This window comes from Phocoena phocoena, chromosome 9 (genome assembly GCF_963924675.1).
Source record: "Phocoena phocoena chromosome 9, mPhoPho1.1, whole genome shotgun sequence".
NCBI lineage: Eukaryota > Metazoa > Chordata > Mammalia > Artiodactyla > Phocoenidae > Phocoena > Phocoena phocoena.
This window is the reverse complement of record NC_089227.1, coordinates 98485246-98500483: the sequence shown is the minus strand read 5'-3', so window position 1 is coordinate 98500483 and position 15238 is coordinate 98485246. Positions and strand designations below refer to the sequence as shown.

Sequence of the window (15238 nt, the reverse complement as noted above, 5' to 3'; positions counted from 1 at the left end):
CCCTTTGTGTACGGAAAGCCTACCACCAGAGTCTGAGATGCTGGGGAAGGCTTGTGTACTGAGGATTTTTAAGGCAAAGCATCCATAGGAGAAAAGAAAATAGTTATTCACATTGCACTGGAGTCATGAAGGAAGTAGGTCAGATAAACCAAAACAACCTTTGCTGGGAAACGCGATAAGCTTCAGACATCTGAGACCATGCAGAGAAAAGATGCTGCAATGGATAAAAGCAGTAGACCGATAGACGTGCAGGGCTACAAGCAGGAAAGCTACAAAGAACGTACAGAGTAAACATTTATTCTACCTTCTCCCAAGAAATCTCTTCTCCATCAACTCTGTCATTGTCCTTCCTGTAGGAACTGGATATCTTTCTACTTCACAGGTTAGAAATTTGTAGGAGAAAGTATCAGAAGCATCTCTTCCACCTGTCCTAACCGCCTAAAACAAAACCAATAGCCCAGCATGACAGAGGACAGAGATTGCAACCCTGTATCACATCCGCCTGATGAGTAACACGTGTGTACCTTGAGAGTAATGGTCCTCTCGTGACGGGTGACATTAACGCTGTGGGGCTGCCCATTGGCCATGCTCCTGTGGTCCACGTCAATATTATACGGCTCCCTGGTGCCACCCAGGCTGTACCGGATCTGTAAGCTTCCTACACAGAGAAAAGAAAAGAAACTCAGTCATTTCTCCACTCTGGATTTCATTTTAATGTCACTTCCCCCACCCCTTGAGGCTAATTCCATTAAACTCAGCTTCAACGTCCATCAATGTCACCGCCGGTCTGAATTCTGAGTCACTAGCTCAGAGGCACACTAATCCATAAAGGCTCACAGCACCAGGCACGCGCACGTTGACAATCTACCAACAGCAAGCCATCAGTGACCGTCATCTCCAAGTTGAAGCAGCAAATGGTATAAACAACCCAAGTCGGGATTGAGCCTGGGATGGCAGAATGAGAACATACACGATACAGGACCATGGAGACGCCTACAGGCCCCACAAAATACTCTGTGAAATAAAAACTAAATGCAGGATGCCGGGATGGCCTCATGCCATCAGCAAAGTGTGACATTCAGCATATAAAAGAATCATGAACATACAATATTAAGAATAAACATAATTTACAGAAGATAAATCCATGGGATTTTGGGAGGCTTCACTGAGACCAAGAAAACAAAGCAATGGCTTTTATTCTAGGTTAGAGACCTCATCAAGCCAAATGCAAATCAAAGGCAAAAAGATGGGTCCTCATCGCCTCTCAGCTGTAGTTCACTTTGCCTCAACAAATTATTCTTTTTTCTCTTTCTTGTTTCTTCCCAATAATGACAAGCAATATTCCAAAAGATTAATATTCTATATCCTGCTTTTAATTAATCAGCAAACGTAGCTTTTATTTCTTAGTTATGATTTTTAAAGCCATCGACTTTTTATCTCATTTTTTACTCAAATTGGAATCTTCGTGTTAATAGCTTTTGACATCTCAGAGCTTAAAAATGGAGCCAGTAATTTAGCAAGAGTTTAGTCAACTGTAAATCACCTCAAAGATTCTTTGTCGCCTTTTTCATTTGCCTTCCAGAGGAACAAAACTGATATTCTAAGTTGTGAAATAAAACATGATAATTAAAACTTAAAAAGTGAACAGAAAAGAGAAAGAAAGTCACTGGAAACTCCACCGTCCAGAGGTAAACTACTCTAAATATTTGGCAATATCTCCTTGTAGGTAATTCTCATGTCCCCATGTGTACGTAAATAAATGCAGTAGTTTCTGAATGCTGCCCTTCCTTATTTAGCGTTACATGTGCCATTTAAAATGTTGAACTACGTTCCTGGAATTGAAAGAACAATCATGAATTACTTGCATTTCCTATTTTTCCTTTCTGAACAAATCTGGCAAGGCTTCACTATTTGAGTTTCCTCTTGGCACTTGATCCTAGATTCCTTTGCTTTATGGCGTTTCAACCAAGCACTGTTGACTTTCATCTCCTAAATGGGTCTAAGTTCACCCACTCTCCCCCATCTCCACAACCACAGGGCCTCCACTGGCACCTAGAATGCCCTGGTATCGCTCCCATAGGAGCCTGCCCCTGCACGCAGAGCTCCTGGCCTAACTCAGGGCCTCTGTGCTGGCCACACCCTATCAGTGACCTGACGGCCACCACCTGAGCTTCACCTGCATTGGCTTCTGCCTGGATCACGTGATCCAAATCAGTCCCTCCTTTAAAAGTGATCACTTGACCCCATTTCACTCTTAGGCGAGTCCCCTCTTTCCATGCTCTCTTACTACTAATCCATTAATGGAGGTGTCGCACTGGGACCTCAGACACAACATACGTGAAACCAGACTCTTGATCTTCCCCTCCAAAAACTATTCCATCACAATTCCCACATTTCAGTTAACGGCCACTTTATCCTTCCAGCTATTCCTGCCTAAAAGCCCGGACTCCCCTCTTGCTCCTATAATACACGTATGATCTACCAGCCAAGCTTCTTGGCTCAGTCTTTAAAACACACCCTGAATCTTACTGCTCTCATCACCTCCATTTCTATTCCTGGACCAAGCCACCCTCGTCTTTTGTCTGGATTACTGTACTAGCCTCCATTCTCACTACTGCCCTTCCGCCACGCTCCCTCAGCCCAGCCTGGCCTCTGCCCCTCACGTACCGGGTCTCTCCACGCGGCAGTCAGAGCGGTCCTCTGCTCAGAACCCTCCCATGGCCTCCTGTCTCACTCAGAGTAAAAATCGATGTCTCCATAACAGCTCACCAGGCCCTCTGTGGTCTCCGCCCTCATCTCTGACACAACCTCTCATTATTCTCCTCCTTTCTCACTCCTCACCTGAACACACTGGCCTCTTTGTTGTCTCCCCAGACGCCAGCATGTTCCTGCCTCAGGCCCTTGGCACCTGCTGGTTCTTCCGCCTAGGATGCTCATTTCCCAGTTATCTGCATGGCTGACCCCCCAGTCCCTTTAGGTCCTGCTCAAATGTTGTCTTCTCAGTGACTATTTCTGTGACTTCCTTATTAGAAGCAGAATTTACCCACTCCTTTCCCTTGGCCAGGCTCTCCCTTTTCTGCCTTACTTTCTTCCCCATGACAGTTCTTACTATACAACATACTACCTACTGTACTTAGTATGTTTACTGCTGTCTTCTGCTAAAATGTAAACTCCATGAGAGTAAGAATTTTTGTTTATGTTCTTTATGACTTAATTCCCAACGTCTAGAACAATGCCCGATACATGGTAGGTGCTGGATAACTACTCGTTGAGTGAATGGATGATGGTCTCCTTGCTTCTGTGCTTTCTTCCTTCCCATGTTTTCTTAGCAGAGAAATCTTTTCAAGAGGCATAACTGACTAGTTGTCTGGTTCACTTAAAACTCTTCAAACTTCCCAGCTGCTTATAGGATAAAGACATACATTCTTTTTTTTTTTTTTTTTTTTTTTTTTTTTTTTTTTTTGCGGTACGGGGGCCTCTCACTGCTGTGGCCTCTCCTGTTGCGGAGCACAGGCTCCGGACGCACAGGCTCAGCGGCCATGGCTCACGGGCCCAGCCGCTCCGCGGCATGTGGGATCTTCCCGGACCGGGGCATGAACCCGCGTCCCCTGCATCGGCAGGCGGACTCTCAACCACTGCGCCACCAGGGAAGCCCAAGACATACATTCTTAACATAGCTTATGATGTCCTGTCTGATCACAGCCTGCCAGTTACTTTATTTTAAAACATGCCATTTACCCTCTTACTTTTTACATTCAAGCTACCTAGGACTTCTTTTATTCCCTAGGAAATACAATTCTTCCTGCCTCAGGACCTTTGAATATGTTGCTCCCGTTTCCTGAGCTACTTCTCTCCCCACTCCTCAGTGATTTACCCTATTTTTTCTTTATTCTAATAGCATTAAAAACAATCTATTGTTTGGCAGTGAAGGAGATGATTAGGCAGTTGTTTGGCTACAGGTAGAAAAAACAAGTCAATTGTCTTGAGTTTTTATTCTCCACTTTACTTCTGGTGCTCTGACCTTGTATGATCACAGCCAGTTTTCTTAAATACACAGCTGTATTCATTCATCATTTAAAACTTAATTTCTTTAGAACATACTTATTTAGTGCCCCTGTTGAACTCAAGTTTTCAAGGTCTAGAAGTGGACTGCCTGGCTGGCTATAAGTGTGGAGTCCACTTCTAATACAGACATCCATCCCCAGCCCCTGTATGGTATGGGCCAGGCCGTGCCTAGATCTGGGGATGCAAAGAGAAGTAAGAGAGGGCTCTGCCTTTGAGGCTAGGAGTTGGAGGAACTGGTACTTATGCCAAAAAAGCCCCACAAAACCCTGGACATTTTTCTCCCTACTGTCTCTTCGCCATTGGCCCCTTTATGTTCTCCAGCTCATTAAAATCAGTATTAAGTTGTTTTCGTTATTTTTTCTCTTTCCTGGATTTCTTGGACTTTGTAAATGTGATGTAGAACTTCTCTAACTGCTTCACTTAATGGCAATGGAAATGATTTGCTTTGAGGAAAAAGATGAGTTGGACCTTAAAATTTATATATAGTGAACATCTATGAACAGTAATGGCAATATTCTTGAATAATAAAATTTAAATGATATATTTATTCCTTTCAAACAATAGCACAAGAAAACCACTAAATGATGGGAAGGAGAATATTAGTATTTGTTCATTAAAATAAAATATTATTAAGATGGAGAGATACTTCACTTCTTGCATCTCATGTTCATCTCCCGGGTGGACTAAAGCAGTTATAAGGCACTACTCTTTCACTGGCTGCAGCAAATAATGTGCTTAACAGATTTATTCTCTACTGGTCATCATCATTACCATCAGCAAACAATTACAGAGCACCTATTGTACGCAGGAGATGTAGTGCGGGGCCCTTTCATCTCACTGGGAAGACAGGCCATATTTATAACAAAGATGGGTAACAATACAGTGTACTAAAAGCCAAACAAATGACATTGAAAATAAGTGTAATAGGAGTTTAAAGTAAGCAGAAGTCATTGAAAGGAGGTGAGACTTGATCTGGGTCTAGAATGAAAGGCAGGTATTAAGCTACAGAGGAAGATGGAGCTTTTCCAGATAAGGGAGCACAGCAGGCAGCAGGGCAGACATCCTTGGGGTGTGTGAGGAGTGAAGAGTTCGTGGAGAAGGGAGAGAAGGGAGGCGTGGCCTCAATGTGCGGCAAAACGTAGATTAAATCATGGGCTCTGGATAATAATAACCGCTAACACACACATACAGCGTGCGTGTGTGTGTGTGGTGTGTTACGCTTACTAACTCATTTGACTTTCACAGCACTGCTCTGAGGGAGACACTATGTAACAGATGATGAGACAGAGGCTCGGAGTGGCTCACGGCTGCCCAAGATCCCACAATCTGCAAACAGAGAAGCAGAAGTCAAACCCAGACTTTCTGGTTCTGCACTCCGAGCTCTCACTCAAGAGGCTGGTGGGTCCTGATTGGAAGCTGCTGGGACTCGGGATCTGTCCTCCTGATCCTGGGGAAGGAGGCCCTCCTGGCTGTACGACAGGGACACTGTGTGTGAAGGAAGACCTACTCTGGCTGGGCTGGGCAAGGTTAGGGTGACTGGAAGCAGAGAGACGGTCGGGACAGAGCATCCCAGGGACGCGCTGAGGTGCACTGGTACCCCACGGTGGGGTCATGGGGTGCCAGGAGCCCGGCTACCCTCAGGACTTGGCAGATCTGTGGAGGTAAGGCCTGCTGGAGTCCCTGGGCTGGGGGCCTCCCAAACACAACCTCACGCATCTGCCCAGGTGCCATTCAAAGATAACATTCTATGTTTGCCATGCCAGCAGCAATGTCGGGAAGCGCCGAATCAGAAGACATTTGCCAGGAGAGTAGCAGTGGGGAAGCAAAGGAAGGGATACTCTGGAAGGACATGGTGAGAACAGGACGCACAGGACTTGTCAGGCTGGATGGCCTGCAAGAGGCGGAAGGACGGAGTGCTCATGAATGAGGCCAGGCTGTGAGTTCTGGTGTCTGAGAAGTGGTAGCACTGTCAGAAGAAGAGGGGCCTGGTTCTGGGAGCAGGGAGGACAATACAGCTTCCAATATGTTAAGTTTAAGAGATGCCAGGGCATTTAGTTAACACTTTTTATTTTATTTTAATGACATTTTGGCTTAGTCCTTATTGATGTCTTTTCCCTCAATGAGTTCCTCAAGTTTTTCTAGCTTTAAATCTCAATTCATAAAAAATGCAGTATTTGGAGTATGAAAAAGCCAAATTTTCATTAGCGATTGAGGACGGCCTTGCAATAATTAGAGAGAAACCGACTGTCCATGCTTTGCAAATGCACCGAGTGTTCTAGAGGTCTCCAAGCAGGGCAGTGGAGAACTCTGGGTCCAGCATCAGACACCTGGGTTCAGGAACCCCAGTTGTGCCATCACCAGCTGAGGGTGCAAATCACCGAATCTCTCTGCGCTCCAGTCTACCACCTGCAGGAAGAGGGTAAGAATGGACTCTACCTTATAGAGTGTGTGCTCTTGGGAATTAATGCATGTGAAACACTTAGCACAGCGTCGGGCAGCCTTACATGGTAGACATTAATATGGAAACGACTAGTCAAAACCCCTGAGCATGACAAAGGCCCACAGACACACGCGTGGGTGCTCACAGGGGCCGGTGCAGGCTTGGGGGCGAGAGTTACTGGATAGAATTGGGACCAGATTTTAACATGGCAGTGGCTTGAGGAGCAGACAATACAGCATCTACTGAGGCATGTTCCTGACATTCTTGACGAGCTAGAGGTGAGAACCCACTGCCCACTGAGGCGAGGCTGGGACGTGAGGGTGGAGAACATCGATGGATTGAACAGCTACTTAATCTGATGCAGGAGAAAGAAACTTAACAGGTGAGCTTCCAGAGAGCAGGGGTGTACACTTTCCTACTTCCTGATTTAACTGTTTTTTTCTGGTGAGAACAGGGACAGGATCACTGAGAGCATCTGACATGCGTGGAAGAGCGTTACCCAGCAGAGACAAGTCAACTGCGCAAACAAACAACGATACTCTGCGCTCACATTACTGCTGTTTTTCTGTCCATCGCTTTTACAGAGCTAAACTGATATCGTACGGTCAAGGCTGTATCATGCCTTTTCTTGGTTTTATATAATATTACATAAAAGTGTCCTCCGTGTCATTAATTACTCTTCATAAATATTATTCTTAATGGATACACGATATTCCATAAAATGGTGATTCCCTCTTTTACTAACCATTTTCCTAAAATTTAACTCCTAGGTCCTTCCCAATTCTTACTTTCATAAATAACACTATAAACTATGATGAACATCTTCACGCTGAATCTTTGTCTGATTTTCAGCTTCTTTCTTCAGAAATAATTTCTGAAAGGGAAGAGTCCTAAGGAACATTTTTTTCCCACCCATCTTTTAAACCGACAGAGCACTGCCCAGAGAAGTTTAAGAATTTACTATTTTATTACCACTCAAGCTGAATTGGGTTAATAATAATAATTTTTAGTTCCCACAGAAGAAAATCTTGATCTTTAAGATGCCACGACACTGAAATAGCTGTCAGAAAAGGCTGTAGGACCGACTAGAGAATGGACTTGAGGATACGGGGAGGGGGAAGGGTAAGCTGGGACAAAGTGAGAGAGTGGCACGGACATATGTACACCACCAAACGTAAAATAGATAGCTAGTGGGAAGCGGTCGTGTAGCACAGGGAGATCAGCTAGTGCTTTGTGACCACCTAGAGGGGTGGGATAGGGAGGGTGGGAGGGAGATGCAAGAGGAAGGAGATATGGGGATATATGTATACGTACAGCTGATTCACTTTGTTATAAAGCAGAAGCTAACACACCATTGTAAAGCAATTACACTCCAATAAAGATGTTTAAAAAAAAAAAAAAGGCTGCAGAGCTTCAGTCATTAAAGAGCAAGACCATGAGAGAGGTAGCCTCCGTGTCTCCAACCTGTACAGTCTCACTGGGAAATGAGAGACATTTGCTCCTTGATAAACCTAAATATTTTTATTTGTAGAAAAGAGATCTTAAAACTCCAAGTGTCATAGAACTCAAGTTTTCAGAGAGGAAATGGACTCAGTGTTTGGCATGTTTATATGCTTTAGAACTGCTCCGATTGTTCTGAAAGATAGTAAGTCCATTTGTATATTCTAAAATAGGATGCCTATTTCAGTCGCACTGACACTCCTGGCTTAGTGTATATTTGGAGATGGTCCCCGATATTACAACACTGAAGGGCAGAAGTCTAGGTATCCTCATCCTTACCGGTGGGTTTGACGAGAACTGCCAGGAAGTCGGTGGTGAAAGAGCTGACGTACAGGAGGATGCAGGGTGCCTTGGTGGTGCTGAAGCTGAAGCAGATCTCCTCGCGGGCCAGGTCCGGGGCCCCGTTCTGCGGGTCCAGGGAGTTCTCCGACCTGCTGCCCGATTCCTTAGCACCGGACCCGGGCGCCTGGAAGTTATACCGCAGCCACATCCCCTCTTCAAAAAATGCACCCACATCTGTTGAAAAGGAAAGAGAAAATGGAAAGGTGAGAAGTCCGAGGCTAATACCACCAACCATTTAACCTGGGTAGACGGTGAGCTTTGTCGTGGCCGCTAAGGCTGTTCCCGGAGGGTGGACCGACTCCAGGAAGGGAACGTCTATGCAGACGGACGTTGTTTCATCAACACGGATACGCTACCAAAACCAAAAAAGCAGTGTAACAGAGTATAGCAGTCTGTCAACTTAAAACGTAGGAGCTAAATTGAGAAACGTTAACTCATACCAGAAAAAAGTTTCACGTTTAGTACTTAGACCAAATAACTAATTTCGGTTGAAGAGAGATTCTGAGAATAAAGGCAGTGGCATTGTTAGGGAACTGTTGACCGACACCGCCCACCTCGGCCAGACCCGCTTCCCTGAGCTGTCTCACACAGGAGGTCCCGATAAAGAACATGGTGCTGTGGAAAACTAGCCCGGAGAAGACGACCAACTTCTTAGAATCCCTCGCGCTGGAATCCCTCTTGGCTGAGCGATGCGCGCGCCATCAGGAAGGACCCTGAGTCAGACCAAATACGGGCCAAGCAAGATGATTGGCCAGGCACAACCCGGAAACTAACCCCATCACCATAAAACCTGAGACCGTGAGCCATGTGGCAGAGCAGTTCTCTGGGGTTCCCTTAACCTGCTGCTCTCTGCCCAGGTGCCCCTTCCCGATAAAGTCTCTTGCTTTGTCGGTACATGTGTCTCCTTGGACAATTCATTTCCGAGTGTTAGACAAGAGCCCACTCTCGGGTCCTGGAAGGGGTCCCCCTTCCTGCAACAGTATCACATGAACCACTAATTCAAGGAACTCATGGGCATCTTCTGAGAGATCGGAGTTGCTTTGGATTTTCACCCAGGAAAGCCCTTGGTGAAACCCTGATGAAGTCCTGGGAGACTTTGGGTCTAGTCTTCAGAAATCACAAGACATGAAGGTAGGGGTAACTGGGCTCGAATTTGGTGCTGCCTTTAACTGGTTATGTGGCCTTAGAAGTCGCTTCACCAGCTTCTCTAGGCCTCAGCATTTTATATGTGAAAGAGAGGTAATAACAGTGAGAATTACAAAAGATAATTAAAGTAATTAGCACATAATAAATAGTACCTATTATTATTATTATTAAGAAATTAGAAGAAAGGTCACCCATCCTTCAACAGTTTTTTCCTGTGGCCTAATCAATGCTAATTAGTTTTTAATCATTGCCTGGCAGATAAGCTCCTGCTACAGTTTCTCCATTGTTTGCTCCATGTTCTAAAAGCACCTCCTGACTCCCTGTGAAAGGCTGGGGGCGCTAGCAAGGTCTGCTTGGCCTCTTCACAGTTAACTGTTTCATTGCCTTCTGCACGTGCCCTTGAAAGCATTTCCCAAACTTCTTTGCCCGTGGAACCCGTTTCTCTCTTAAGACTTGGCATCCCACTAAACTAGCATTACACAGAGTGTATTTTGTGAAACATCCGCTCTACGTTATAATGAATAGGAGAGGACCGATTTTAAGAGGATCCTTTCCTCTGGGAATTTTGAGGTTTGCTCTTGTTAAAGAAGCACAGGGCGAGTCAGCAGTACAGTGTGGTGATTCCGGGTCTGCAGTCAGACACCTGTGGCTGACCAGCCCTGCTAACTTGGTCAGTGGCTTGAAACTCTAAGCTTCAGCTTCCCTCTCTGGAACCTGGGGCCTCAGGTTGTCGTGAGGGTTAAAGAATCCACGGATGATACTTAGCCTGGCGCCTGGAATGTCTGATAAGCGTCCAAAAAAGATTAGTCACATTCCAAAGATGGGTTTCCCCTTTCTACTGAGGGCCGCAGACGCCGCCCTGACCCCCACCTCACATGATCACATGCACTCCACCCGGCACTGCTGCAGAGGCTGCCACGTCCTGCCTCCCACTGAGCTGTGGTGAAGAGGTCAGTTGACGACAAGCTCTCAACTGTGGGCAGTACTGTTCTCCTGGACCCCCACCCAAGGGCTTTTGCAAGTGTGTGTGTGCGTGCGCATACATGGAGGGTACTATTGGCATTTGGTGGGTGGGGGTGAAGCCTGCTGGGTGTCTCGTGACATGTGGGCTGCCTCACACAATTAAGAATTGTCCTCAAAATGCCTAGAGTGTCTTCGCCGGGAAACACAGGATTAAACAGACACTTAATCCATGCTAGTCACTGCACGACTCGCCAGGACGTAAAGGTGCAGCAAGTGCATCAACGCCCTTAAAGAGTCTTCTGTCTGAGACTGAGCAGGACCCTGTGGGGCTCCTGGGCACAAAAGACTTTCTGTGTCCCCTTCCTTGGGTTCCAAAGCGCAGGTGCAAACAACTGCTGATCAGGGAAGGGAGGGGATGCAGAGACCAGGGAGGAACAGTCAAGAAACAATAGCGCAGCCTTGGGGCAGGGTCCTGGTTCCCCCTCGATGGATACACAAAACAATATCTTTGCGCTCTTCTGCAGAATCAAGGCCCCCAGCAGATGGAAGATGTAACTACCTGATGATGCTCTCTCCATCATCACCTGACACCAGATGATCTCTGGACTGAAGGAATGCAGGCCCTGCATGCACCCTCATCCTTATCAGCAACCTCGCCCCTCGACTGTGAAACTCCTCACAAACCCCCACTGGGTTGGGACACACTGTTTTGAGGGCATTAGTCCGCTGTGGCCCCCTTTGCCTGGCAAAGCAATAAAGCTATTCTTTTCTACTTCACCCAAAACTCTGTCTCTGAGATTTAATTCGGTGTAGGGGTACAGAGGCCAGATTCAGCTTCACGTCCAGTGGCAGGTGTAGAGGAGACACATCGACACTTTGAACACAGTGTGGTGAGAGTTATGGTGGTTTACTTGGTAGGTTATGTGAGAAGAACCCCCTCTTACTGCCCAGAGGATCCTGAGCTGCCTTTTCCACTCTCTCAGCAAAGAGAGTGGAACTGATCACCAGCTGCATGCCCGGCACTATGCCGGGTGCTGAGGTTACAATCCTCGTTCTCAAGGTGCTCTTGATCTAGAGGAGAATTTAGGCTAACGGATATCATCAGAAGGCAGTGTGCTCAGTACAGGATCAGGTTTATATAAGGGGCACTTGGAACAACAGGGGTACCAGACCTGTCTCCAGGGCTCCAGGAAGACTTCCCAAGTGAAAAGACATTGCAGTCGGGGCCCGAAGAGCCAGAGGCGGGTCGCTATGTAAAGGTGAAGATGAAGACAAGCCACTTTCTAGCTGAGGGCGCAGCGTTCAGACAAACTTCGGGGCCAGAGAGTCTGCAATGTGAGCATCGCGCTCTCAGGTGAAATTCACACGCTCCTTTTTTTTTTTTTTTTTTTTTTTTAACAGTATCAGTTGTTCACACAAGACTCACTAGGCTCCCACTACTGCTGGGAAAACAGTGAAGGAGACAGAGGTGATCCTTACCCTCAGTAGTTCAGATCCTAGTGGGACAGACGGACATTACTAGGACTGGCTGATGTGACAGCGTCTAGCAGCTGGTGGGGCGGGGAGCATTCGGGGACAGCAGGCAGGCAGGCCGCCTAGAGCAAAGACACCAAGGGGTGTGTTTTGCCAGCAGAGAGGATCTACCAGAGGATGCAGGGGTCAGCATCTTGGAACAGGTTTGGGCCAAGCAGGAGAGAAGAGGTAGACCTGGGGCCTGGAGAGAGGGAGGGAGGAAGGCTAGAGATCAAGGCTGGAGGGTTTGAACAAGCCAGAGGCGAGCAGACAGGGCGGATGCACAGGGAGAAAAAAAACGTATCGGGCCCTTGAAACTCAAGACTGAGGAGCGCAGCACCTGGGCCTGGGAGGGGTGGGGGTTCTGAGCAGCAGAGGCTGAGGAAGCAGGTAAAGCCAAGGAGACCACAGGCGCCTGAGCCACAGATGCAGCGCATCGCCGGTGAGATCCTAAGCTCCCTTGGGCCAGGCTCTCCCCAGGTATTCTGCTCCCAGAGAGAGGGCAGAACTGAGTCCCTGACAGCACTTCTCAACAGGCCTGGGAGTCTGTTAAAATGCTGGTGCTCAGGCCCAGCCCCAGATTTTAGCTCAGAGGGTCCGACTCAGAGGGTCTTGAGAATCAGCACGTGTAAGAGGCGACGCTTAGGGACACAGAGTCTGCGGTGCTGGGAGCTGGAACGGAGGCAGGGTAGTGCACTCGGTGGGGCTGCTGGGCGGTCCTGTCTGGGTGAGAACTTAACCCTTTTCTCAGATAAACTGGCGACAATCCTTCCAAGGCAGATCATAAAGGGAAATTTGGAAAGCTAGGGATTTTGGATAAACAAATAAAAAATATGCCATAGAGAATACCTCTGGTGTATTTCAGAGTCATCCATCGTTAAGAAGCTTTAAGGATTCATGCCAGTATTGGAGGAAGGGATATACCACACTTAAAAATGTTGCTCTGAAACCACACTGTAACCCAACTGTCAAAGCGGGGCCTGGGAGTGCTGTGAGCCATTTAAGGTTCCAAGTGGCAGAATTACAGCTGTTATTTCATTGTTTCAGATCTTTTTAAGGAAATGCCAAATCAGAGTACTGCAATTTCATTTAGGAAAGTAATATTCCCATCCCTTCTGAATGAATAATTAAAATAATGCTTACTTCACAAGCCCCAAATAACATCTTTTCCCCCATTAAATGATCAAAAAGTTGATTTCGAATGCTTGATTTAAGGTTTAATACTAATATGAGAGAGTTTAGTTTTTGATATTAATTTTTTTGGATAAAAAAATGAGAAATTTTGGGTCTAGTTCTTCTAAGATATATTATGAAGGAGATTTGTTGAGTTATGCATCTCAAAATTTTGCAATACATTATGCCAGACTTAGGATCATAAAGGCCACAGGTGTCTTGAAGCAGACAAGTAACCTTGTCTTAACCATTTCTTGGTCTTCAAAATGGATCATATGTAAATTACCCCTGACTGTGGAAGTAAGTTTGGAAATGTTTGAAATAAACTCCACAAACCATACATCCTAGAAAAGTACCACAAAGGTATCCTCCCCTTTGTCTAACCAAATCCCTGATGCTCACAGTGGAAAAACACACAGCTGGCAGCCACCCCTGAAGTTAAACTGCTCATCTTTTTCTCCTCCAAGTTCTATAATTCTATTCCTTTTGTCTTTTCACTTAGGATATGTTTTGCAACCTATATTTTTTAAATAGACATGATTCTTTCTGTTCTCTAACTTCCCCCTGAGGACCCAGAATTGAAAGTCCCCAACTCACAGATGGGTTCTTTCACAAAAGTTTATTTCAAAGTCAGTAACTTGCAACTTGGAACTATTTTCCCATAGAAACAATGCTTTAAATGATGGTTGGTTTGCCAGGAGAGTCTACAAATGCTGAATCACTCTGGATGGGTAGTAAAAGATAATTGAAGAGTGCCACTGTGTATTAGTTAAAGCAGAAACAACAGCAACAACAAATGTTAAGGTGTACTGTGAATGTGAGAACCCCAGGGAACCATGTTCTCACAAGGCTTTCATCTAACTTATCCAGGAGTGTGCTGGTAAACGTTACACAGCTGGCTCTCCTGGGGGGAAACCCTGATTTGTGGTGTCCGCCTATTCCCATGGCGTAAACACTCCCGCCTTGGCTAATTTCAAGCTGCCAATGTGGCATCACTAAGAGATGATGGAGCTGGAAGAGATGTTCACAGTTGGTCTATCAGCCTGTGTGAACTGCCTTCACCCACTGTCACTGACCCAGTCATTCAAGCACACCACCTTTACTGAGCCCCCATCTTGGCAGGTGTGTTAGGCTGCTCAGGCTGTTATAACATATTACCATAACTGGGTGTTGAAAACAACAGAAATCTATCCTCACAGCTCTGGAGGCTGTAAATCTAAGATCGAGGCACTGGCTGGTTCAGTTCCTGGTGAGAGGTCTCTTCCTGGCTTGCAGACACATTTTCTTGCCATGTGTGCACATGGCAGAGAGCGAGCTAGCTCTCTGGTCTCTACTTCTGAGGGCACTAATCCCATTATAAGGGCCCTACCCTCATGACCTCATCTAAGCCTAGTTATAGTCATCCCTCGGGATCCATGGGGGTTTGCTTCCAGGACCCCCCTTGGATACCAAAATCCTTGGGTGCTCAAGTTCCTTATATAAAATGGCATTGTATTTGTATGATAACCTACATACATATTCCTGAAAACTTTAAATCATCTCTAGATTACTTATAATGCCTAGTATAATATAAACATTATGCAAATAGTTGCTGGTGCATGGCAAATTCAAGTTTTGCTTTTTGGAAATTTCTGGATTTTTTTTTTTTCTAATATTTTTGATCCATGTTTGGTTGAATCTATGACTGTGGAACCTACAGGCATGAATGCTGACTGTACCACCAAAGGCTCCACCTCCAAAACCACAGCACTGGGGCTTAGGGCCTCAACATATGAATTTGGTTGTGGGGGAACGCAAACATTCAGTCCATAACAGCAGGCTTCCTTCTTTTTAGCTCCTGCTGTAACCAAACCTTCCTTTGCTTCCTCCTTCCTGCCTTCCAAAGCTCTCTTCTACATTGTCCCAGTTACCCTGGATCCTGAAAGCTCTGTTCAGCCTCTATAAAATTTAGGAGAAATTTCTGCAGAACAGACACGGCAGCCCCAGCCTCGGGTCATTAAACTCTTTCATGGCTGAATTCCAGTGATCAAAATGATCACTCTCATTAACTGTTTTTTAATTGTCATCGAGTAAAAAAAGTTAAGTGAATTTTATGGA

The 15238-nt window shown here is 45.9% G+C and overlaps 1 protein-coding gene across 1 annotated transcript in view; it reads right to left on the bottom strand.

Moving 5' to 3' along the window:
* CNTNAP2 (contactin associated protein 2) overlaps positions 1-15238 on the bottom strand; it is a 2069520-nt gene that overhangs the window by 158856 nt on the left and 1895426 nt on the right. Inside the window, exons 19-20 of the mRNA XM_065883648.1 lie at positions 8285-8521; positions 525-658 (exon numbers count right to left, since the gene is read on the bottom strand). Coding sequence (XP_065739720.1) covers positions 525-658; positions 8285-8521 — 371 coding nt within the window. The remainder of the gene's footprint in view (positions 1-524; positions 659-8284; positions 8522-15238) is intronic.